At 36.2% G+C, this 24759-nt stretch overlaps 1 protein-coding gene across 1 annotated transcript in view; it reads right to left on the bottom strand.

Annotated features, from left to right (window-relative positions):
• EPHA3 (EPH receptor A3) overlaps positions 1 to 24359 on the bottom strand; it is a 405932-nt gene extending 381573 nt beyond the window's left edge. Inside the window, exons 1-2 of the mRNA XM_052649018.1 lie at positions 24272 to 24359; positions 1182 to 1246 (exon numbers count right to left, since the gene is read on the bottom strand). Of these exons, the coding sequence (XP_052504978.1) occupies positions 1182 to 1246; positions 24272 to 24359 (153 nt within the window). The remainder of the gene's footprint in view (positions 1 to 1181; positions 1247 to 24271) is intronic.
• Between the last annotated feature and the right edge of the window lie 400 nt (positions 24360 to 24759).

The raw sequence follows: 24759 nt of genomic DNA, 5'->3' as shown, positions 1-24759 counted from the left end.
CACCAAGTCAAAGTAATTATAACCTCTTTGAAAAGAGGATGGTGTAGGAATAAAATAAATAGGAATATATACGTTTTTTCCTACAACAACTATTTCGAAATAGCACTTTGTATTTTCTACAAGCTATCCTTGGAAACAAAACAGATGTGTTTAGGCATTTTTTGTAGTTTTTTAGGAAGAAGAATTTTCCAAATGTATGAGCCTCTTTTTGTTCTGAAAGAAAGAATGTATGACAGAAAACCACAAAATACTGTAAAGCAATTATCCTTCAATCAAAAAAGAAAAGGAAAACTTTCTCACATAAAGAATCATCATAAACATTTGGGTCCCAAAATGGCATACACTTTAGTAACCTGTGTCTGATTTCATAACATTAAAGGTATATACAAAGCTTAGAGTTTAAAGCCAGCCATATTTTTCCTGGCTTCCCAACTGGTGCTAGTGGTAAAGAATCCACCTGTCTATGCAGGAGATATGAGAGATGGTTCGATCCCTGGTTTGGGAAGATCCCCTGGAGGAGGGCATGGCAACCCACTCCAGTATTCTTTCCTGGAGAATCCCATGGACAAAAGAGCCTGGTGGGCTATAGTTCAAAGGGTCGCAAGGAGTTGGACATGACTGAGTGACTGAGCAAGCATACATATTTTTTGTAAATGAAATGCCTAATTTTAAACTGACCTAGACAAATTGAAGACATTTTAAGCAAAGGAATGATGGCAATGCAGGTTTATAGTCTTGACAAATAGATCCTACCCTACTTGGAATTGTTTCCACGGTTTATTTTAAGGCTACAACTCCAGAGGTGACCATCTCCAAATACACATTTTCCACGTCACTTAAAATTTGTAAAGTCTCTTCTCAACTCACTGATTCTGACTACATCACAAAAAGATGTTAGGTATCATGTTTAGATCATCTGCATGATGACAGTAATAGTCAAACCATTCATTTTAGTTCATTCAAGCTATGGATAAATTCAGAAGAGGAAAAAAAAAAACAACTTCCAAATGCTCGATAGTTCCATTGGACACAAATATTAAGCTGTGTTAGTCCATGTATTGACTACAGCGATAAACATAATTTCTCATCAGAAGTATAGGAGTTCCTGTTCCCAATAATCCTAACCTCTAAGAAAAGCAACGCACAGAATTGTGTTCCTTTCAATAGGTAATCAAACTCACCCCATGTGATGGATAGGAGATCCATCCCAGCTCCCCTTGAATGGTTTTTGAATCCAGTAAATTGACTGAAAAAAAACACAGGTACACAAACACCGTTAAAAGGAGTGAATTCTATTTAACTCTGTCAAATTGATGTTGTATGTGTTGCTGAAATGACAACATGTTCAAAAAACACGACTCTGCTCATTCTCATTATATGTGTATGATTAATATAAGAAGGGTATTACAAAGAAAAGAAATAATAGGGAAAAGTAAAGAGTCAGAAGTTTCTGTGACATTTTTTTAAACTGTTTATGTTTGTTTATAAATATATTCAATATACTGACAGAATAATTTCAGGTTTAAAGAGGACATTATAAAAATCCAAAGTAGGAAACATTAATGCAAATAAGAAATCAAAGTAACTGCAAAGACCATTAAATTTGATAAATTGACATATGATTTCACTATAAATTAGTTAAACATGATTTCATAGTGAAATGTATTTTTTACATATTTGATATGGCATCTTCATACTGTCCCTGGCTAAATATATTATTCTGTAATGTGCATATTTTTAATACTGTATAAATTGTGTACTTATACATAATGAATAAAATGCTTAGCTACCAGTTTGAGGAAAAACCAAAGTAAAATTATATATTATAATCTCACCTGTGTAAATCTTTACTTATTTAAAGAAAGTATTGTTACTCAAAGGCTTCAATAATTTTGCTCAGAATTTTCTGCTAGTTATTAGGTCTGATAAATGATAAAATATAACAAGAATGTGACTGCATTCTGAATATGTTAAAAGAGAAAGGCAAATGATTTAAGCCCAGAAAGCATTAATTTGAAGTGGATTAAAATATAAGAAGGTAGTTTATTAGCAAAGGGCTTATGTTGATTGCCAATCTATTAAATAGTGGAAACTGTGGTTTTACCACATCCTTCTTCTAAATTAGAAAATAACCCCATGATTGATTAATGGAAGATGCAGAAGAAGTTTATATAAAATATGAAGATATTATTAACATGAACTAGAGAAGGTGAATCAATAAATATAATAAGAGAGACTTATTTTGAAGGGTTCCATATATTCATAAGTCAAAACATAATGTTAATATAGGCAAAGTACATGTCCACATGCTGTCAACAAAGTGTTTCATGATGCATGAGAAGCACCACTCTTTCTTTAATCATCCCATTTATTGTCTTACAAAGGAAACAAAACACTTATAAAATGCTAAGAAAAAGAATTATATGTGATTGATGTTAGAATTCTGAATTTTTAAGCACTGATTTTAAAAGATATTTGGTTAGATGAAAAATATACAAGATGAGTATAAGAAAAGTTTCTGATAATTAAGTTAAAAAAGATAAAATTCTCAAAGTCAGATTCTCTGTTTTGCCAGTAAAAACAAAAAAGCAAAAAAAACCCCCAAATCCTATAAACTTAATCTATTACACTGGAATTCCTTAATGATTAAACTTTTTTCCCTTCACAATAAGTTAATACCAGTGAGAAGTAATTATATTTAGGTTGGAGAAGACTCTTGAGAGTCCCTTGGACTGCAAGGAGATCCAACCAGTCCATTCTGAAGGAGATCAACCCTGGGATTTCTTTGGAAGGAATGATGCTTTAGCTGAAACTACAGTACTTTGGCCACCTCATGCAAAGAGTTGACTCATTGGAAAAGACTCTGATGCTGGGAGAGATTGGGGGCAGGAGGAAAAGGGGATGACAGAGGATGAGATGGCTAGATGGCATCACTGACTCGATGGACAAGTTTGGGTGAACTCTGGAAGTTGGTGATGGACAGGGAGGCCTGGTGTGCTGCAATTTATGGGGTCGCAAAGAGTCGGACACGACTGAACGACTGAAATGAACCGAACTGAACTGAAAAGGAGAAGAAAGATGTTGCATAGATTGCATAGTGTAATTTCCATAATGAAATTATTTCCCCAGATATCAGTTTGGAAATTAACAGTATGCTTAATTATATTGAAGTTATCTCTGAAAAATGATTCTTTAAAAACATCTACCAGTTAGTGTTACAGATAATATTTTAGATTGAGCTCAGTTGCTCAGTTGTGTCCAACTCTTCAACTCCATTGACTGTAGCCTGCCAGGCTCCTCTGTCCATGGGATTTCCCAGGCAAGAATACTGGAGTGGTTTGCCATTTCCTTCTCCAGGGGATCTTCCCTACCCAGGGCTCAAACCCATGTCTCTTGTGTCCCCTGCATTGTCAGGCAGATTCTTTACCACAGGTGACACCTGGGAAGCCCAGAATTTCAGATTAAATCATGTTAAAGAATATTTGCAAATATGAGAATACATCCTCACCTTTAAAGAATGTTACCAACATTCATTCTGATAAAGACACATATACTTCAGTTGTTGTTTCTGTCAGTCATTAGGTGATTTCCCATCAGGTGATTTACACTCAGGGATTTGCATAGTAGAATCTACAGGGCCAGTATTCATAAATCATTAGATCATATTTGTAATGTCTTCAGGGATTTAAATGATTCAAAGTTTTTGTGTGTATGTAATAATTGAATATGTACTAAATGATGAATATATGTTACTCCACATGCTAAGATGAATGGATGATTTAATTTCAATATTAATAACCAGAGGAAAAAAGTGTCTGAGGCAAGGAAAATGAGATTTAGTAAATTTAGTAAATTACTCATTGGAAGGTAGGTTGTTCACTAAAGAACTATATCCTTAAGTTTTCTCTGATGATAATGATGAGGGGGAAAAGACTAGATTAATCACATTAGCATTTGGTTTCTACTCGAAGGAGAAAAGCTAAGCCAAAAAGAATTGTATTGCATTGTCAATTAAAATTAAGTGTGAGAGATTAATTAAATCTATTGCATTCACTCAGAAATTGAATTTTTAGTGCACTCTATTTAACTTGAATGAGGGAACACAAAATTAGAAGCATTACTCATGATTCTGATCCTCTGATCTATTAAACATAATAATGTCTGCACTGGTTATTTCACAATATTGCTATGATGATCAAATAATATAAATTTATTTAAAGCCACCTGAGATCTTAACATGCTATACAGATTCAATGTTCTTGTAAACTTAGAATATTAACTAACAACAGTTCCATTTGTCTTCTGAATTGTATTGAAAATCAACCATCAATATATATAGCCTAACAGAGAAGAAAACTGGCATCAAAATTCTTTTCAAAAGCACTTATTTGGGGTTTATAAAGTGTCTTTTGTTTATAGATAAATAAGAACAACACAACCTAAGAATTCTAGCCGTGTTAAAGTAATGACTGTTAGACTGAAACTGGCCATGATATAAACCTCCAGTCTGCTGGGATCAGTTGTATAGCAATCTGCGTGTAGCATAATTGAGATGAGAAGAGAAAGTTAATGGAATTTGAAAGTCAACCTGCTGTGAGTAATGTCTCTGGATTCACTGATCCAGAGACATCACTCTAACCTTGCAATACAATGTCTTAATCCTCGCAATGATACAGGCAAGAACATTAGTTCTTGCTTTCCTCTTGCAAAAATGATGGAGACCTAATCACAATCTAAGGGGTACTGTTTAAATGCCAGAGGAGATAGAATTGTGATGTACAAATATATTGTAGTCTGAGTTTTAGTAACAATGCATAACATGAAAAGTTTAATTGCTGAAAATTTTGCATTTACAATTATCAATTTTAACAAAAAAGAATCCAGTAACTATGTTTAAGGATAGGTGGGAATATATAGATAGACTAACTCTTTAATGACTGCCTCATGCCAGGTTATATGCCAAAGATACAAATGATCTCTTACCAGACTTCATATTCTAATAGTTTGATTTCTAAATAGTTTTGATTTGTAATAGAAAATATCTCAGTTCCTTAATTTCAAAGTACTTTCTAGTCAAAGAGCTATATAGCATATATGAACTTCTAAAAGTGTTTGAAATTTGACATATTTTGCAGTGTTCCAATCCACTTAGGTTGAGATATAAATAGAAACCTTTTAGCAAAAAAACACTGTGAGAAGTCTGGTTGGATATTGTTCTCAATGTCTTTCACATGCTTTATTCACTGTCTAGTCTCACTGCTTTTAAATAGAAAAAAGAAAAGTGTATAAATAGGTGAAGGGGTTTACAATCATGAAAAGAATAAGAGAATCCTTACTCAGTCTCCTTGAACTGGCTTTCAGATGGGCACTAAGGAGAGATTTGCTTTTCAAAGCAATGTGTGCTGTCTGATAGGAATTAGAAGTTATAGAATGAAGCAGTGGCAGATTTGATTTTCTTGGGCTCCAAAATCACTCTGGATGGTGACTGCAGCCATGAAGTTAAAAGACAGTTGCTCCTTGAAAGGAAAGCTATGAGAAACCTAGACAGGGTATTAATAAAAACAGACATCACTTTGCTGACACAGATCCTTATGGTCAAAGCTATGGATTTTCCCAGCAGTTATGTACAGATGTGAGAGTTGTACCATAAAGAAGGCCGAGTGCTGAAGAACTGATGGTTTCAAATTGCAGTGCTAGAGAAGACTCGAGAGTCTCAAGGACAGCAAGGAGATCAAACTAGTCAGTCCTTAAGGAAATCAACCCTGAGTATTCATCGGAAGGACGGTTGCTGAAGGTGAAGCTCCAGTACTTTGGCCACCTGATGTGAAGAGCCTACACAATGGAAAAGAACGTGATGCTGGGAAAGACTGAGGCGAAACAAGGGGATACGCAGCAAAAGATGAGATGGTTAGATAGCATCACCACTCACTGGACATGAATTTGAGCAAACTCTGGGAGATACTGGAAGACAGAGGAGTCTGGCATGGAGTGCTAGAGTCCATGAGGTCACAGAGTTGGACAGGACTTAGCAACTGAACAACAATGACCAGAATGAAGTAAAAGACTAAGAACAAAGTATAGGTTACAAAATATAGGGTAAACTGGTCACCTAGAGCCAGATATCCCAGAGTATGAAGTCAAGTGGGCCTTAAAAAGTATTACTATGAACAAAGCCAGCGGAGGTGACAGAATGTCAGCTGAGCAATTTCAAATTATAATAGATGATGCTGTTAAAGTGCTACACTCAATATGTCAGCAAATTTGGAAAACTCAGCAGTGGCCACAGGACAGGAAAAGATCAGTTTTCACTCCAATCCCAAAGAAGGGCAATGCCAAAGAATATTCAAACTACTGTGCAATTGCACTCATGTCATAAGCTATCAAGGTTATGTTAAAAATCCTTCAGGCGAGGCTTCAGCAGTACATAAACTGAGAACTTCCAGATATACAAGCTGAGTTTAGAAAAGGCAGAAAAACCAGAGATCAAATTGCCAGCATTCATTGGGTCACAGAAAAAGCAAGGGCATTCCTGGAAAATATCTACTTCTGCTTCATTGACTATGTTAAAGTTGCTAACTGTGTGGATCACATCAAACTGTGGAAAATTCTTAAAGAGATGGGAATAGCAGACCACCCTACCTGCTTCCTATAAATTTATATGTGAGTCAAGAAGCAACAATTAGAATTGGACATGGAACAACACACTGGTTCAAAACTAGTAAAGGAGTATGACAAGGCAGTATATTGTCACCTTGTTTATTTAACTTACATGCAGAGCACATCATGAGAAATGCCAGACTGGATGAATTACAGCTGGAATCAAGATTGCTGAGGGAATTGTCAACAGCTTCAGATATGCAGATGTTACTGTAATAGCACAAAGTAAAGAGCAACTAAACAGCCTCATGATGAGGGTGAAAGAGGAGTCAAAAGGCTGGCTTAGAACTCAGTATTCAAAAAACTAAGATCATGGCAAATAGTCTTATCACTTCGTGGCAAATAGAAAGGGGAAAATGTGGAAACAGTGATAGTTTTAATTTTCTTGGTCTCCAAAATCACTGTGGATGGTGACTGTAGCCATAAAACCATAAAATTAAAAGACAATTGCTCCTTGGAAGGAAAGCTTTGACAAACCTGGTGCGGGGGGTGGGGGGGGGGGGTGGGGGGGGTGGGGGAGGGGCATATTAAACAGCAGAGACATCACTTTGCTGGCAAAGGTCCATACAGTCAAAGCTGTGATTTTTCCAGTAGTCATGTATGGATGTGAGAGTATGACCATAAAGAAGGCTGAGCACCAAAGAATTGATGCTTTTGGACTATGGTGCTGGAGAAGACTCTTGAGAGTCCCCTGGACAACAAAGAGATCAAACTAGTCAATCCTAAAGGAAATCAACCATGAATATTCTTTGGAAGGACTGATGCTGAAGCTGAAACTCCAATTCTTTGGCCACCTGATGTGAAGAGCTGACTCATTGGAAAAGAGCCTGATGCTGGGAAAGATTGAAGGCAAAAGGAGAAGAGGGAGGCAGAGGATAAAGAGGATAAGATGGTTGGATAGCATCACCAACTCAACGGACATAATACTGAGTAAACTCCAGGAAATAGTGAGCCTGTTGTGATGCAGTCCATGGGGTCACAGGTCAGACAGGACTCAGCGACTGAACAACAGCAAAACTGGCTTAGATCGGTTGTAAGTGCTTCTGGAGAGAAGGAAACCTTGCTTGCATTCCTTGCATTGATCTTTACTATCACTATTCTTCCTAAATTATGGATTTAAGATGCCCAGGAGGCTTGCTTCTCTTCTCTCCCCACCCTCTGTTATAATGAAGAGATAGAATCAAACATCTACTCCTCTGCTCACTGGCATTGTCAATGTCATGAAGAACTTTCTGTGTCAAGAATTTACACCACCTTCCCTTCTTACTACTAAGAATGCATTAACACTTTTTTAAAGGACTCAGCCATTAAAGTACGTTTTTCCAAACAAATGTTTTCAGTAAGGAGAGATGAAAAACTATAGCATAAATTTCTGGAGTTCTACTTTTAAAGAATCATTAATACACCAAGATTTTTTCAAGAGCATTTCAAAATTTTGATTCATAGTGGCTAACTGCTCACTTAGAAAGACTGAGTTAAACAAACATTCTCCTCTTACAAATTAACTGCTGCAAATATACAGACAGTGCAAAATAATTTGCAAAACTAAATATCACAATTTCTTACTGAAGTAGAAGATCCTTTCAATTATTTAAGTGTATTTTTATATATACACTTTGCATATATATACACATTGTGGTAATGCTATAGTTGCATTTTATGAAAACCTTTAGAAATTTCAAGGTGAACAGTAGGGTTTAAGGGCCAAAGAATTTCAGACTTGTAATAATAGACATATTTTCCTGTAAAACCTTCAGTTATAAGGTATTTTTATAACCAGTTGCAAATAATTAGGAAATCACTACAGTAGAAAACAAACCCATCATTGATTACGTCTTTTTACTAAAAAATTATTTTTTCTTTCCTGTTTACAGCATCACTCTAATTGTCTCAGCTACATTTCTTGTACACTATTTATCTCTATTATTTTCACCACTTTCTGTTATGATGAAAAGTATAGCTTTTCTCTAGTTACAGATAGCAGAATAATACTTTAATCTGCTCTTTGGTTATACTTAAATGTCACATATAGAAGTAAATGATAAAGAAAGTAATAAATTTTGATCTCAGTGTTGTAATTCTTTATCTATTACTCTGGTCAATCATAACACGGAATCAAGAAATCAAGATTTATCTTCTGACAGGAGTCTACCAAAGTTCAGCGTTTTGTTTTTACTGTTCACATTTAAGTATGCCATTGAGAAGAAATTTAGAGGTCAGTTTTATTAATAAACTTATCTATTGATATTTCAACATAACTTTTATCCACTAGGATTAACTATTCTTACTTAACAGCTCTGGTGGACTTCCTGTTTATATTTATTTCTACCTAAACATAAGATAGCATATTAAAAAGCAGAGACATTACTTTGCCAACAAAAGTCCATCTATTCAAGGCTATGGTTTTTCCAGTGGTCATGTATGGATGTGAGAGTTGGACTGAAAAAAGCTGAGCGCCAAAAAATTGATGCTTTTGAACTGTGGTGTTGGAGAAGACTCTTGACAGTCCCCTTGGACGGCAAGGAGATCCTACCAGTCCATTCTAAAGGAGACCAGTCCTGGGTGTTCTTTGGAAGGACTGATGCTAAAGCTGAAACTCCAATACTTTGGCCACCTCATGTGAAGGGTTGACTCATTGGAAGACTCTGATGCTGGGAGGGTTTGGGGGCAGGAGGAGAAGTGGATGACAGAGGATGAGATGGCTGGATGGCATCACCGACTCGATGGACATGAGTTTGAGTGAACTCTGGGAGTTGGTGATGGACAGGGAGGCCTGGCGTGCTGCGATTCATGGGGTCTCAAAGAGTTGGACATGACTGAGCGACTGAACTGAACTGAACTGAAACATAATGTAAGGGCTTCCCTAATAGCTCAGTTGGTAAAGAATCCACCTGCAATACAGGAGACCCTGGTTCGATTCCTAGGTTGGGAAGATTTGCTGGAGAAGGGATAGGCTACAGACTCTGGCCTGGAGAATGCATTGGACGGTATCGGCAATAGGGTCATAAGAGAGCCGGATACAACTGAGCGACTTTCACTTTCACTTTCAAACATAATGAAAACATCTTTGTAATAGATCATTAGTATTCTATCTCACAGACCAAAAATTATAAAAATGTTTTTAAACTAAAAATGAAGTCAACTATAATCTATTGTGTGCAGATAAAACTTCCTATAATCTTAAATTTTACTGACATTTTGTGTCATAGAATATTAATTTATGGCAATTTCTCTATTAGGGCTTCCTTAATAGCTCAGAAAACAGAAAAGGTCAGTTTTCATTCCAATCCCAAAGAAAGGCAATGCCAAAGAATGCTCGAACTACCACACAATTGCAGTCATTTCACACGCTAGTAAAGTAATGCTCAAAATTCTCTAAGCCTGGCTTCAGCAATATGTGAACCGTGAAATTCCGGATGTTCAAGCTGGTTTTAGAAAAGGCAGAGGAACCAGAGATCAAATTGCCAACATCCGCTGGATCACCGAAAAAGCAAGAGAGTGCCAGAAAAACATCTATTTCTGCTTTATTAACTATGCCAAAGCCTTTGACTGTGTAGATCACATTAAACTGTGGAAAATTCTTCAAGAGATGGGAATACCAGACCATCTGACGTGTCTCTTGAGAAACCTGTATGCAGGTCGGGAAGCCACAGTTATAGCTGGACTTGGAACAACAGACTGGTTCCAAATAGAAAAAGGAGCACATCAAGGCTGTATATTGTCACCCTGCTTATTTAACTTATAAGCAGAGTACATCATGAAAAACGTTGGGCTGGAAGAAGCACAAGCTGGAATCAAGATTGCTGGGAGAAATATCAATAACCTCAGATATGCAGATGACACCACCCTTATAGCAGAAAGTAAAGAGGAATGAAAAAGCCTGCTGATGAAAGTGGAAGAGGGGAGTGAAAATGTTGGTTTAAAGCTCACCATTCAGAAAACGAAGATCGTGGCATCTGGTCCCATCACTTCATGGGTAATAGATGGGAAAAGAGTGGAAACAGTGGCAGACTTTATTTTGGGCGGGGGGGGGGGGGGGGGCTCCAAAATCACTGCAGATGGTGATCGCAACCATGAAATTAGAAGATGCTTACTCCTTGGAAGGAAAGTTATGACCAACCTAGACAGCATAAAAAAAAACAGACACATTACTGTGCCAACAAAGGTCCATCTAGCCAAGCCTATGTCTTTTCCTGTGGTCATGTATGGATATGAGACTTGGACTGTGAAGAAAGCTGAGTGCTGAAGAATTGATGCTTTTGAACTGTAGTGTTGGAGAAGACTCTTGAGAGTCCCTTGGACTGCAAGGAGATCCAACCAGTCCATCCTAAAGGAGATCAGTCCTGGGTGTTCATTGGAAGGACTGATGTTCAAGCTGAAACTCCAATACTTTGGCCACCTCATGTGAAGAGTTGACTCGTTGGAAAAGAGTCTGATGCTGGGAGGGATTGAGGGCAGGAGGAGAAGGGGACAACAGAGGATGAGATGGCTAGATGGCATCACCGACTTGATGGACATGGGTTTGGGTGAACTCTGGGAGTTGGTGATGGACAGGGAGGCCTGGTGTGCTATGATTCATGGGGTCGCAAACAGTCGGACATGACTGAGCAACTGAATTGAACTGAACTGATAGTTCAGTTGGTAAAGAATCCGCCTGGAATGCAGAAGATGCTGGTTTGATTCCTGGGTTGGGAAGATCCGCCAGAGAATGTATAGGCTTCTCTACTAAATAACCAACTAAAATAATAATGTATAATTTTTTTTAAAATTCTGTAGTGCTAGACATTTGTGATTAACAATGCTAGACAATAATTTTTGATTAACTTATATACAGGCAGGCCCTCATCAAGGAAGAAACTGTAATTAGCTGCCACATCTCAATCTTTGCTGACAGCAGGAAGCGTTTGTTGGAATGAAAACACAGTCTCACAGTAAGATGTCTGTGTTCTCATAACTAGACCAGCTCAAGGATATAACAGAAATACAGACCAAAATTCCACTTGAAACTCAGATACCTTAGTAAATGTTAACTCTATGCTGTTTTTAAAGTGTTAGAATTTTCTTTTTTTTCTTATTAATCTTAAAAGTCTGAAGGTCACTCTGATTCCAATACTTTTATGGACAAAACAGCTATTAAAATATCCCTTGGGAATGTGTACTTATAACAAAATAATTATCTCACATAAATGAGTGGGGATGTTCTACCATCAGTGAAGTATTACTACATTAACAGCCTCAGCTTTGATAGCAGTCCCTAGAATCACAGTTCTCTTTGTTTCTGTGGATTGTCAACCTATATTATGAATCATTTAGACAAATGAAATGTTTCCTAAAATGTAAGATACTAAAAGTAGAACATTAATGATTATGTAAACATTGTACTTTTGCAACACATTCCAGTTTTTTAAAATGTTCCAGAACTAACAGAAAAAACTTGTTTATTTCTAATTTGAAAGGATTTTTAAAACAGATTAAAAAGTTAAAATACATCACTCAATTTGAAATTATATAAAATCATTAGGACAAATCTGTGCTCAAACTTTAGTACATATATTTGCCCATCACACCACAAATTCAGGCTGTCTTGGTATATATTCTCTTATATCGCTTGATTACTAAGCTTTGATTAGTAAATGTAAGTTCTGTTAGTCAGGGTTTGAACAAAGGCTATGAAAATGTAATATAATAAGCAAATGGCTTGTAAAACAATTATAATATAGTAGTTATTTTCAACATAAAAATGTGTCTGGAAGTCCCTTGTATATAAGGGTTCAAATTTTAACATAAGGAACATAAAGTATTGTGATGAAACAAAATTGCAATTGAAAAACATTCTTTGGATCTTTTTATATCACAAAACTTGTTTTAATTTTAAAAGAAGCCCAATCCAGAATAAATTGTTTAAATTTCTGGAAAAAAAATCAGGATATAACTTTGACATCATATTCTATAGGATTACTAAATCTCAACTTGTTATCCTACATCATGACTGTTGAATAAACATACACACACACACACACACACACAACTCTTCAAGGTGTAAATATGTGTTTCTATAAAAGCCCACAAAGGATCCAGTGAAGTGCCACATGCCTATCACTTTAATTCACAACTCTAGGCCTTTATTTTCCATATTAGGAGCATAGTGTCAATGGAAAGCATCAAACGATTAGGTCAGGAAACTAGCGTGATTAGGTCATTTTGCTAGAGATGGTCAGGAAACTTCATTCATCGCTGCAGGAGAATGTAGCTTTCAGATAAACCTTGGTGTGCTTTCTCTTGGTAGTGTAGTCATAATATGAATAGAGCCAATAGAAGCTTCTATTTGGGGATGGCCTTTTTCATATTCAATCGTGTGCCTTTCCAATACACACACGTATGTATATGGATGTGTTCACACAGAATTTACATTGAGCTTAGAGATGTGCCTACTGAAATAGCTATTTCTGAATGTTCAGTTCTTTCAGAAGTGCTTTTTACTTGTATATGTATTTAGTATGCATTCATGCAAATTATTTTTAAAGTTTCTACCTCTATATGGTAAAAAAATAAAATCTGGGTTATAGTCATCCCTAACACATGAAATTAGGCAAGCCATGTAATCTACAATCTTTGTTTTTATTAACTTATTGTTGTTATTTTTAACTTTATTTAAAAACCTTTTTTTAAAAAAACTCTCCCCTTTTACTTCCAGGACTGTTTTAGGCAGCTAGTTTAAAGATTCATATTGCATTTTAACAACTTTTATACCTATATTAGAAGTTTTTATGTAAGTATTCATTTTGTAGTCATTTGTCCCAACTAAGTCATTATCTTTCAAGGCCATTCAATATGCCACTACTGATAAACTTCTTTTCCAAAATCCAGTAACTAAACATCAGGTATTCACTACTTGGTAAACAAATGAATGCAAAAAACAAACTATTTTGGTATGAAAGATGAGTTAATTTTTTCCTTAATTTTTTCTTAATTTTAATGGTTTTTAAATGTATGCCTTTGAATTTAAATATAGAGTTCTAATGTTTTCACTAGGGCCAGGGTTGTAAACCTTAGTTTCCAAAGGATCACCTTTGGAAAGAAAAATATAAAGGGATACTAATTTAATATATTTTTAGATTTTTTTCTTCTTTAATCGTGTATATATTGTTAAAAGATATTAAAACATTTAGAATTATTTTGGACATCACTTATAAGCAGAAGTAAGAAAAATTGTCCTTCTTCAATGTATAAATGTTTAAGGAAAAAAAAGCAGTTGTGCCTAAAAAATAGATAGATCATCATTGTAAGCATAGATTAATCTAACTTGTTCAGTTGGATGAAATATATATATAATTACACTTGGAAACTTTTTTTTTAAATAAAAAGGACAATCAAATCATTATAATTTCACATCAGAAATGTCAAGAACATCATAATAAAATCTCTGAGTTTATCTTTCTTGATTTAATGTAAATGAGTGTTAACTTATTTGTGGTAAACTAGATAGTAAAACTAAATCAAGAGAAAAATATTATTCTCTTTTATTCTGCCTCTTTAAAAATATTTTCAAGATTTGGCACTGGCTATAATATTTGATGGAGTTTATATATTTAAGGAAAGAATAACAACCCTATTTAACTTCTATTTACAGTTCCTGTTAAGATGCCAGTTCTTTTCATTCTGTCAAAATACGAAACATACCATAACTAGCTTTGGCATATTGAAGGGGAAAATAAAAATTTGGATATAACTGTAGCTTTATGTCATTTTTGAATATTATCAGTGATGAAGGGTCCAGTTGGGGAAAATTAACAAGATTAGACAGTGACAGATAAACAAATGATTGCTTTTATTTTTTTATCATCACCAATCTGTAATTCAGGAACACAGAATTTTACTTCATTTCAAAAGGTAAATATTCATCCCTAAAATTTTGTGCACAGTGTGGGAGTGGTTCAGTTTTCTAAGAAGACAATACTGCTGGTTACATACATGCACACACACATACAGGGCTGCTCATAGACTTCCTCAGAGTGTTGGTCTGTTAACCAGAGGATTATTCAATCTACAAGGAAATGACTGCAAATCAGCTTCCCAGCCTAACTTTTCAGTGTGAAGACTACTACCATAAAAATCAAAAAATGTATCTGTCTAAAATCTATAGAATTGTATTAATTGTTAAATTACATTTGAAAATAGGGGAATGAAGTATATGTTAACTACTAACAAGCTGTTCTCTGTTTCTCTTACTCATCCTGAAGTGGAAAATATCTAAATTTCATATTGATTAGAAACCAACTATCTTTATCACTGGCAAAAAGTAAACTTTAAAGTCTCATTTTTCATCAAAGAAGGGGTGAGGGTTGGGGAATGGGTATTATTATTATTTTTTTTTACAAAATGTTTATTGATCTATCTTTAACTATTATTTAAAAGACAATAAACTAACCTCCCCTTAATGACTATATAGAAAATTCAAGATGTAATCATTTTGATATTGATTAGACTTATCAGCAATAAAATAAATCCAGGTTTCTTCCTTAGCTTCAGTCCACATTACATAATCTGTCAAGAATTTTTTGTCTTAAAATGAGAGGCAACTCAGTTTGGAGACTTTGAAGTTACATTTTCTTGATTTGAGAGAGCTCTCCAAAATCATATGTGAACTATAACATTAAATAGCAGGGAAAGTAGTTGTTGATTCTAATCCTTCAGAAGTGAGAAAACAAAAGTTTGCTGTTAACCCTTTGCTCACGGAAAATGTGCCAATAGCTTGAGTGGTTAGAAAACTCATTGGGAACCTAAAGGGTAACAGGTTTGAAAAATTTTTTATTTCACATTACAGCGAAGAAAGGAAGATACTGAAAGCAGCTTTCTGATGTGAAAGCCTGATGTCATCAATATGCTATTTTTGCTATTTGCCAGGTTAACAGAATTTATTGCAGCAATTAATGCAAAACATATGTGCTGAAATACCCACACGAAAAATATAATTGCCCCCAATTTAATTTGCTACCTTTCAAAACTCTTGTTTAGCTACCTTTTTCAGTGTCTCCACTTAAATACAGTACAAGTGTTTTTATAAAAGAGGAGATAAATCTTTATAATTTACTTTCTCATCTTAAGTAATTTATAAATTATCTTTTATAAACGGGAAAGTTTCCACAGAAATTGAAGTCTACTTTTTAGGCCAAGTTCCACTTCCACCCATTACTGACCTTTATGACAATTCCAGTAGTCAATCCATGCTTCATTTTTAGAAAAAAAAAAAATCACATCCAAGTTGCAGTGACAATTGCCTCACACTCTCTGTGTATGGAATTCTTAAGAAATTTTCCAGGGTAAGCAGAGTTTGAGTATCAGGAAAGGAAGACAGAGGAGGAATGTGTGAAGAAAACACATCACAGATCACATCACATCTCCTATTCCTGGGTCCACATCAAATTTTCTTGATTTTCTTAGTGAGTCCCTAACTCTTCCAGATGATCATAATTTATGAGGGTAAACACAGCAGATTCAAAGTACTCTTTGAAGTACTTTCCTGAAAGTACTTATTTAAAAAGTACTTTGAAGTCTAAATTTTCACTCCAATACTCTATTTCTAAGTTTTCCCTGCAAGTCCCAAGACAAATTAGTATCCTCAGTAGGATTAAGATTGAGAAACTAGAGCTTTTCCTAAATAGAACGATACCTCCTTAATTTAGAGGCATTTGTGTACAGGAGAAAAATATAAGGTTAAAATCAGAAGACAGACAGGAGAGCGCCTGAATCAGTTCCTACTTTATTATGATGAGTTTATTTAGTTTTCTCAGTTGTAAAATGGGAGGCGTCACAATACTTTCTTTAGAGGTGCTTTAAGATTAAATGAGGTTCAGTAAGTACAGAATGATAATGTAAGGGAAAAATCTTTCCAACCAGTGGAACTCTGCGTGTTTTCTGATTAGGGGGCATTACACTGAGGCCATTATTTAGTTTGGGTATGCCCTGGGTTTTCAACAATTCTATCTTTTATGAAAAACACTAAAGTTCTGAAGCCCACACAAACTTTAGCGTTAGCCCCACTACTAACCTACCTCGACAACACTGCTCCCAGAAACCCATCTGGCCCGTTCCGGGCTTACTCCCAAAATCAGAAGAGTGGGAAATCCTGTTATAATTTTTAAAGAGTGTCAATCAAACAGAGGGGCCTTAGGGGAAAACAGATAACTTTTGATTGTGCACGAGGGTGGGGATAGGGTCTGTGAACATACCCCTTAGCGCTGAGGGCCCTTAACAGTTTGGCATTAATAAATAGTTTTAAAGAAAACTGGGGGGAAAAAAAAAAAAAGGTTCATTTTCGTCCAGAGACTAAAGGACAGGTCTTTTGAAAAATTCAACAAATAGCGAAGTGGCAGGGAAAGAGAGCAGCAAGCAGGACAGTGGAGGTCTCAGGCTCGTCCCAAGAGAACGGGCCTGGTCTCCCAACTCTGCAGGGAGCGCTGAGAACCCTGGAGAACTGAGTCCTCCTCCTGCACCTGTCACTTGGCAGCTGGGGAACCTAGGGAGGGGACCGCGCCACGGTGAAGACGCTGACAACGCTGGGGGGAAGAGGGTTGAGAGTAGGGGGGCGACAGAGACTTCGCGTCAAAGCCTGTGGTTAAACTCAGGACTTGCCCGGCCCGTCCCAGGAGCTACCGCGCTCCCCAGGTGAGGGGAGTCCCGGTGAGGAGCTGTGCGCCGCCTCTCCGAGCCGTGGCAGCCCCGCGGCCGCAGGCAGAGGGCGCACGTTGGCCTCTCGTCCGCCCCGCCTCCGCCCGGCGCTCGTTTCCGCGGAACTTGGCGCCCTCGCGCTCGCCCGGCTCCAGTCTCCGCCCCGGCCGCGAGCGCCTGGCGCCCTGCGAGCGCCTGGCGCCCTGCGCCCGCCGGCTGGGAGAAGCCGGCCCCCGCGGGGGCTCCGCGCCTTCCCGCTGTCCGCCGCCCCCGGGGGCGCGCCTGCTCGCAGCGCTCTGGCCGCGCGCTTTGGCCGCCTGGCGCGGAGATGGCTCGGGCACAAAGAACCCACCGAACCGCGAGAGCTGAACTGGGGGACGTGGCCCCGGAGTCGGGATTTCTGATCCGATCTTGAATCCGACGCGGAGTGAAAAGTAGCGAATTGTTGGGAGACTCCGTTTTCCCGCCGCACCGAAGAGCCTGGTGCCGGCGGCGGAGCGTAATTTGAGGTTAAGATGCCATGGTGGTGGGTGTGGTGGCCTCGAGGGCCTCTGTTCATCTCTCTGTCGCCACACCCCTTTCCCTGCCTGTAAAGCTCTGCTTCGCGCTAAAATTTCTCAGGGCATACCTGGAAATTTAATCAGTACTGCATTTGCAGATGTGGGGGGTGTGATCCGAAGGAAAAGAAGCGCCTTCACTCCTCCTGCGGCCACCCCAGTTCCTGGCAAAGGTTATTCACCACAGTTTGTTTGTACAGTGCTGCCACTTGTTTCCCCCCTCTTTCCTTGCCTATTATTCTGACTTCATCATGTTGGTTTGGATTATGTGGATTTTCACCCTCTGCTTTGACTGGAACAGCAGGACACGGTTTAGAAAATGAAGGGAGGGAGGGGGTTCCCCACTCAGGACTTCCAGTTTAATAACATCACTCCAAGCTGGAGGCTTTATTTGCTGAACTGGTTTTGATTCCATCCATCCTCCACATGTATTTGCCCAGGCTTCCAAAGAGGGTTTGGCTTACACTTTCAAAACTTTCCTAGATAAAATATTTTCTTCAGGGGAAAAATCAAAGTCTGTAAACTTGAGAGGAGAAACAAAAGCACGCAACTCCCCTCACCCCGACCCCTCCCCAAACACACACCCTTTTTTGTGTATATGCAGATTTTTAGAGATTTAATAAAAACAAAACAAAACACCGATTAGCCAGATGCTTCAGGCGATATTTTTCTTTTAAGCAAAATATGTATTACTGGTTTTAGAACCTTTGCATTTCTCTACCTCTCTATCTTTTTAATCAACTTTTTTATTTTCTTTTCCTCTTGCAAAGGCTTTTTTTCTCTTTGTAATCCACCACTTTTTTTTTTTTTTTTTTTTTAATTTCACAGAAAGCTGGTAGGAGCCAAACTAAAACTTGTTGACTTTCAGACTTGAGTTTTCCAGGAGAAAAGCTTCTGCCAGATTCTAAGAACTACCTGATTCTAGGGAGCTGGTAACAGACCCAGAGAGTGAAATCCCAGTGTGTACATGTGCCCACACCCTGATTTGCAGAAGTGTCTGCCTAGACTGATTTGTGGCTTGGAATCCTTTGCGTTTTATAAATGTCCAACAATGCTTTGATTTCTAAAGTCATTTCAGAAAAATTAAGGTCTTCAAATTTCTTAGAAATAAATTCTGTACTCTGGTTTTCAGTATACTTGGATGAATAATAAAATGAATGTTTTACACCACCAGTCATCCCTTTATTTGAAAAATCTGTGGAAAGCTACTTGTGCACTTGGTAAAAGCCCTGCTCTGACCCTCCCTGGTGATAAAATCCAGATCTCTGAAAACAGAATAAAAAAGGGGACACCTGCATCTGTTTTTCTAAATCTTTTATCAAACAGGAATTAAAATAATTAGGTTTATTAAAAATTTTAAAGACAAATGTGCATTAAAAAGTAAAATTGAGGATCTTGACAGAAAATGATTTGTAAAACTTAGTGTTCTTCCAAGAAATACATATTCGCCTTCCATCTAGTATTTATGCCAAACAAAATCATTGGAAAATGACTAAAATCAAAGGTAAGCCACATCACAGATTTCTCAGTAAGTAAATGTCTGTAAGAACTTATCGAGTTTTGATGATTTGTGGAAAGTTTTATTAATATTTTCTTGAAGATTTTATGACTTGGAAAATGTAACTCTCAAGAACAGTTCTTGCTGTTTCCATTTGTGTTGAAGTTAGTAAATCAAATATACTGTGGAAATATGTTTTGCCTTTAAAAATCCTTTGCATATGTAACTGATTATTTGATATTTAAAAATTACATATATTTTATTTCAGAAAAATTCCAGAGTTTCAGAAACAATTTTAATATTAAGGATCTTCATGAAGAGAGTTATTTTGAAAAACTATCAAAGGTGAAGGACTCTTAAAGAACATACCAACATTTGAATATTAAAATATGGATAATATATGGACATAATAAAGAATCTTATTAAATCTTTAAGGACAATAAGTTTTTTACAAGTCAAGGTGAAACTACTGTATTGTTCATACAAGCAAAAAGTAAACCAAAATTAAACTTCAGCAATACAAGTCTTCACATGAAACTCTCTGAACTGACTACACAGTGTAAAAAATACATTTATGTTCTGATTGTGCACAACATTTTGTTTAAAATGTTTATGTTAATTTTAAGTTCTTTTCATTGTAGCTTCCAGTTACTAGCATTGCATGGGAAAGGCAACTTTATATAAAATGCCACCATAATCTCACATGGGGTAATGGTGTTTTATTATTTGTAGTTTCTGTTTTTGGTTCTAGTTGCTTCTGAGTTATAAACCTATTCAATTGACTTTATATCTTGAAATGGGCAAAAAAAATGATATTAACTAGGTCATCAATAAAAAAGTATAAAATTGAAACTGTTGATAGTTACAGTGAAGCTGGTTTGTATCTGTAAGTCTATTGTTATTGCCAGAACATTTACTATTTAAGAGTTTTTAATTGCTTGTTTATGACAAGGGCAAGAATGGTGTGATATATAAGGGTGAGGAGAATGGAGCATCAAAGTGGACATTTCCCCACTTGAATTATTATTATCAATATTAGTCTTTAGGAAGATATAGATTCAGAATGAATTAATTTCATGATAGATTTTGAGAGGTTACAAGAAGTTTCTTACCAGCACAATCAAAATATTATCGTAGCAATTCAGGTTGTCAGTAAAAGCTTAAACAAATTTGCTGATAATCCTGTTAATGACCTAGGTCAAGTGTTAACTGTTGTGGGTTATAAAATAGTGAAATTAAGGTTTCTCCTACCTCCAGGCAAATAGCATAGTTATAACTGTTAGGGGGAAGTAGGGGCAAGCTATTAGGTGAGCTATTAAGTTACAAAAATGTATAATGCATTCAATTATTTAGTCTAGAATGATAAAATGCCATTAAAAGCAAATGTAAGCCCTCTTCTTAAAACTATAAAGATGATATGATGGCTTAGTTTTCTATAAATATTTCAGTCAGTGTATTATTGTTTGAGGATAAGTGTTTATACATGAAAATGATGTCAGTTCATAATAACTTTTAAAAAGGGAAAAATATATTACTTAAATGTATATTGTCTCTATTATTTGCCTAATATTCAAAGGGAAACATACAGTGTTCATCTCTAAGTTTTACTTTTAAGCTTTAAACAATCACATAGTATCTTCAGTAGTTAGGTGACTTATGTCCAGTGAAATACACTTCATACAAACAGTATCCCAACACTCCAAAAGAAGTCTCCCAAAATAAGTAGTATATAAATATGCAGATTGAATTTTATTGACTTTTATTTTGAAAACTGATTTTCAATGTAAAGAGCTCTATAGGTGAAAGGTAATCTAACTTATAAACACTGTTAGATAGTAAAATGTGTTATGTACTGAAAAGTGTATTATGTACTAAAGAATAAGCAGTGAATTATGCCTCAGAAGCCTTCAAATGTAGAAAAGTGACTAAAGAAATTACTTTATCCATTGTTAAAAGATATTGAACTAGTAATAGTCAATTCTTTATATCAAGCTTTAACCTTTTCATAAAGTTATTTTTATTTATCATTATCATCATCCATCTGTTAGGAAGGAACAAGGAGCAAATATATAAACTTCTTTAACAACACTAAGTATAACAATCCCATGTATGCATAGAGGTCAATTCTTGATTTAAGTGATCATCAAAATTATAAATAATTATCAAGGAGACCAGTCATAGAAAGTATCATCTTGAGTCATCTTCTTGATAGCATATTAGAAAGTTATCTGTAACTGGATTTAGAAAAGGAAAGCTCATATTAAACTTTTTTCTAAGCTTTTTTCATCTTATCATGGACTAATGGCATTTCACAATTGATATTTGGTTATCAAATCTCAAGTATTAAGAAAAAGTCACACAATGGCATATTTCCTAGCAATTAGCTCAATGGCTTGGATCTTGTTCTCTTAGAGTTCTTTCATGACTAACTTCATAATAGATTGCAGAATAAATTCTAGTAAATTTCACTTGTAAGTTTTCTGTAGTATGGAAATATAATTTGAGCATAGTATTTTAAATGCAACCTAATATTTTGTATTTCAGTTTTCAACATTAATATCAGAAAGCTGTATTAATGAGATTCTTTCTATCATTATTCCTTCTACCCAACATATGAATTTTCAGAAGCATTGCTTTTTAGTCAAATGACATTGTTAGAAAATTGCATGAAAATCTTAGAGCATACGTGGATTTTTCACTTTTCATGTTGTTCAAATCTGCAACTAAGTCCCAAGCTATTGTATTCAATATTCATATTTAAAATCTTACTCAAATATTATCCAAGTTAAATAATTCATTTTAAATTTTATTTCAAACCTTTCCTTCATGACCTCAGAAGAGAGAGACACTACCATAGAACATGACCTGTAAAGAATAATCCCATAAACAATGTATAGATAAACTTTTGCCCAAGCAAATTAAATGTAATCATGTCAGTTTTCTGAGTGTATTTACCTTTATATAGTCATACTGTTAATCTGTATATGCCTGTATAATAATATGCACTATATACCCAAATATACACAAAGTGTGGCTTAAAAGCAACTTGCACTTGATAATTCTTGCTTCATTAAATTAATACTCATGAATTTTATATAAATATCAGTGAGTTTAAACGGCCCTTTTTTCCTTTTGCAATTTACTGAAAGGTTATGTTTTGCACAAAAAAAATAATGACTCTCAGCTATATCCCTGTGCATTATTAATTCACTAAAATCCATTATCTAAATAGTTTATAAATATTCCATCTGGAGAAATACAATTTATCATAGCAATATGGGAATAATATTACTGTTTGTCTAGCTATTACCAATACTTTAATATTTTCAAAGGAACAAAAAGTATAAACACTAATTTGAAATTACTGATACATTACTCATTATACAAATAACTACCCTTGCCTTTCATTCATAAAAAAATAATTGCCCATTACTTTCAAATAAACATTTTAATTTAATTTGTAAAAAAATATTCACTTGAAGGTAAGATAATTTCTTGATCCTTCTAGGTTAGAATTTTTAATTTCCCTATAAAAAAGACAAAAAAATTAATGAAATCTGCCAAGTTGATAAAAGCAGTCACTAAGGAAAGAATGAAATTAAAACTGCTCTATTAGCACTGAAAGTAGGTCACCAAATATGAGAGGCAGTTTTCATATTTAATTAAAAAGTTGCTAAATATTCTTGAGTTTTTGTTTTTTCTAAAAATGATATATACAATATACAGTGGCAACGTCTTGCCAATATATTTTTAGTGAGTGACACAATACATAACGTAGCATTTGCACATCAATTGCTCAGTTTTGCTGAATTGCAAAATAAATTACTAAAGGTTACTGTTATAACTTCAAAATGATTAAGAGGAAATAGAAATTATAAGTGTTGCTTGAAAGCAATCAATTATTCAGAAAAGTTTGTCTTAAGAGTTAGCAATCGTATTCACAAATCATTAGGAATAGATCACAAAAGGTATACAGGGAAAAGGCAATGTGTCTGTTAAGCATGCAATCTTATAGTAAACATTATTGTCTTTAATATTAGGTTTGCACTTTAATTCATTGAAAAGGAATGAATGCCCATTAGGAGGTAAATAAATAACCCAACATTAAGGAAATACCATTTGCTGCATATGGACATTCTTCCTCAATTTGCTGTTCAGTTATTTACTACACCTACCCAGGAGATTTTCACTATTCATTAAATATAATCTCCTATTCGCATAAGCCCTTAAACAAAGAAAATCCAGTCTAACCTTATGGTAATTCCTACAAATATTACTTATGTTAATGTGGCATATGCTGCTCATTAGAACCTGTTCCATAGAGCAAACCACCGCCTGGCGGGATACACATCCCTTCAATACAGCAGTTACAACATAAATACACACACACGCACACACAGCAGCGCTTCAACAAACTCCGATTTCCCTTTAGCCCATTCATAAATGCCATGATCCTAAGTAGGAACAACCTGTCATTACCTTTAAACATACTAAAGAATCTAGAGAGGAGGGCAGAATATTCTTTTAAACTTCTCAGAGTACCACTACATGGTCACAATTAGGAAATAAAATACTACCATGGCTATTTGTCAATTAACATACTGGGTTGTAAAACTGGAGGATTTTTTTCTTTCTGTTTAAAACGGGCAAACACGGTAATTGCTTGAATTGGTATCAGATTCAAAACACATTTTACATCTAGGCAATCCAAAATTATCTCTAAAAGTGCTTTAGAAGACAGCCGAAAATAAAAGCACCTTTAGTTTACTCTGAGAGCAAAGTGCTTTATTCAGAGGCACCTCTGCGACCTGAAACCGCTACGGTGAAAACGTGCCTGGAAAAGCGTTAGCCCTTCGGGGCAGGGCTGTGCGCTTCGCGGTACCTGGCTTACCTTCATTGGAAGGTTGGAGAGTCAGTTCCCCGAAGCACTCGAGAGCAGAGCAGCTGAGAAGAAGGAGGATGGAGAGGTGACAATCCATGTTGCTGGTGCAGAGGGCAGTGAGAGGAGCATATCTCCATGAAGCATGCCACTGATGTGAGGGGGAGCGCTCTGATTGCTGGAGAAGTTACCATGCTCCGCTCGCAGGCTGATGTCAAGTTTGACACTGGAGATAAGGAGGAGTCTGGCTGCCTTTCCGCGAACCTCGCTCAGAGACTTCCCTGGGTCCTAGTGCCGTCGGAAGCGAGCGCTGAAGAAGGACAGGACCACGCGCGGGGGGCCCCTCAGACAGCTCTGAAGCACCCGGCTGCGGAGGAAGCGGTTGGGGGATGGCTGCATCACCGAAGACGCAGGAAACCCAGAAGTTATGATGGTGCGGTGGTGGAGAGTAGTGATGGGGACAGAAAAACACCTCCCTCCCCCCTTTATTGTCAATGGAA

Source organism: Budorcas taxicolor, chromosome 1, assembly GCF_023091745.1.
Source record: "Budorcas taxicolor isolate Tak-1 chromosome 1, Takin1.1, whole genome shotgun sequence".
Taxonomy (NCBI): Eukaryota; Metazoa; Chordata; class Mammalia; order Artiodactyla; family Bovidae; genus Budorcas; species Budorcas taxicolor.
This window is presented reverse-complemented; position numbering and strand designations above follow the sequence as displayed.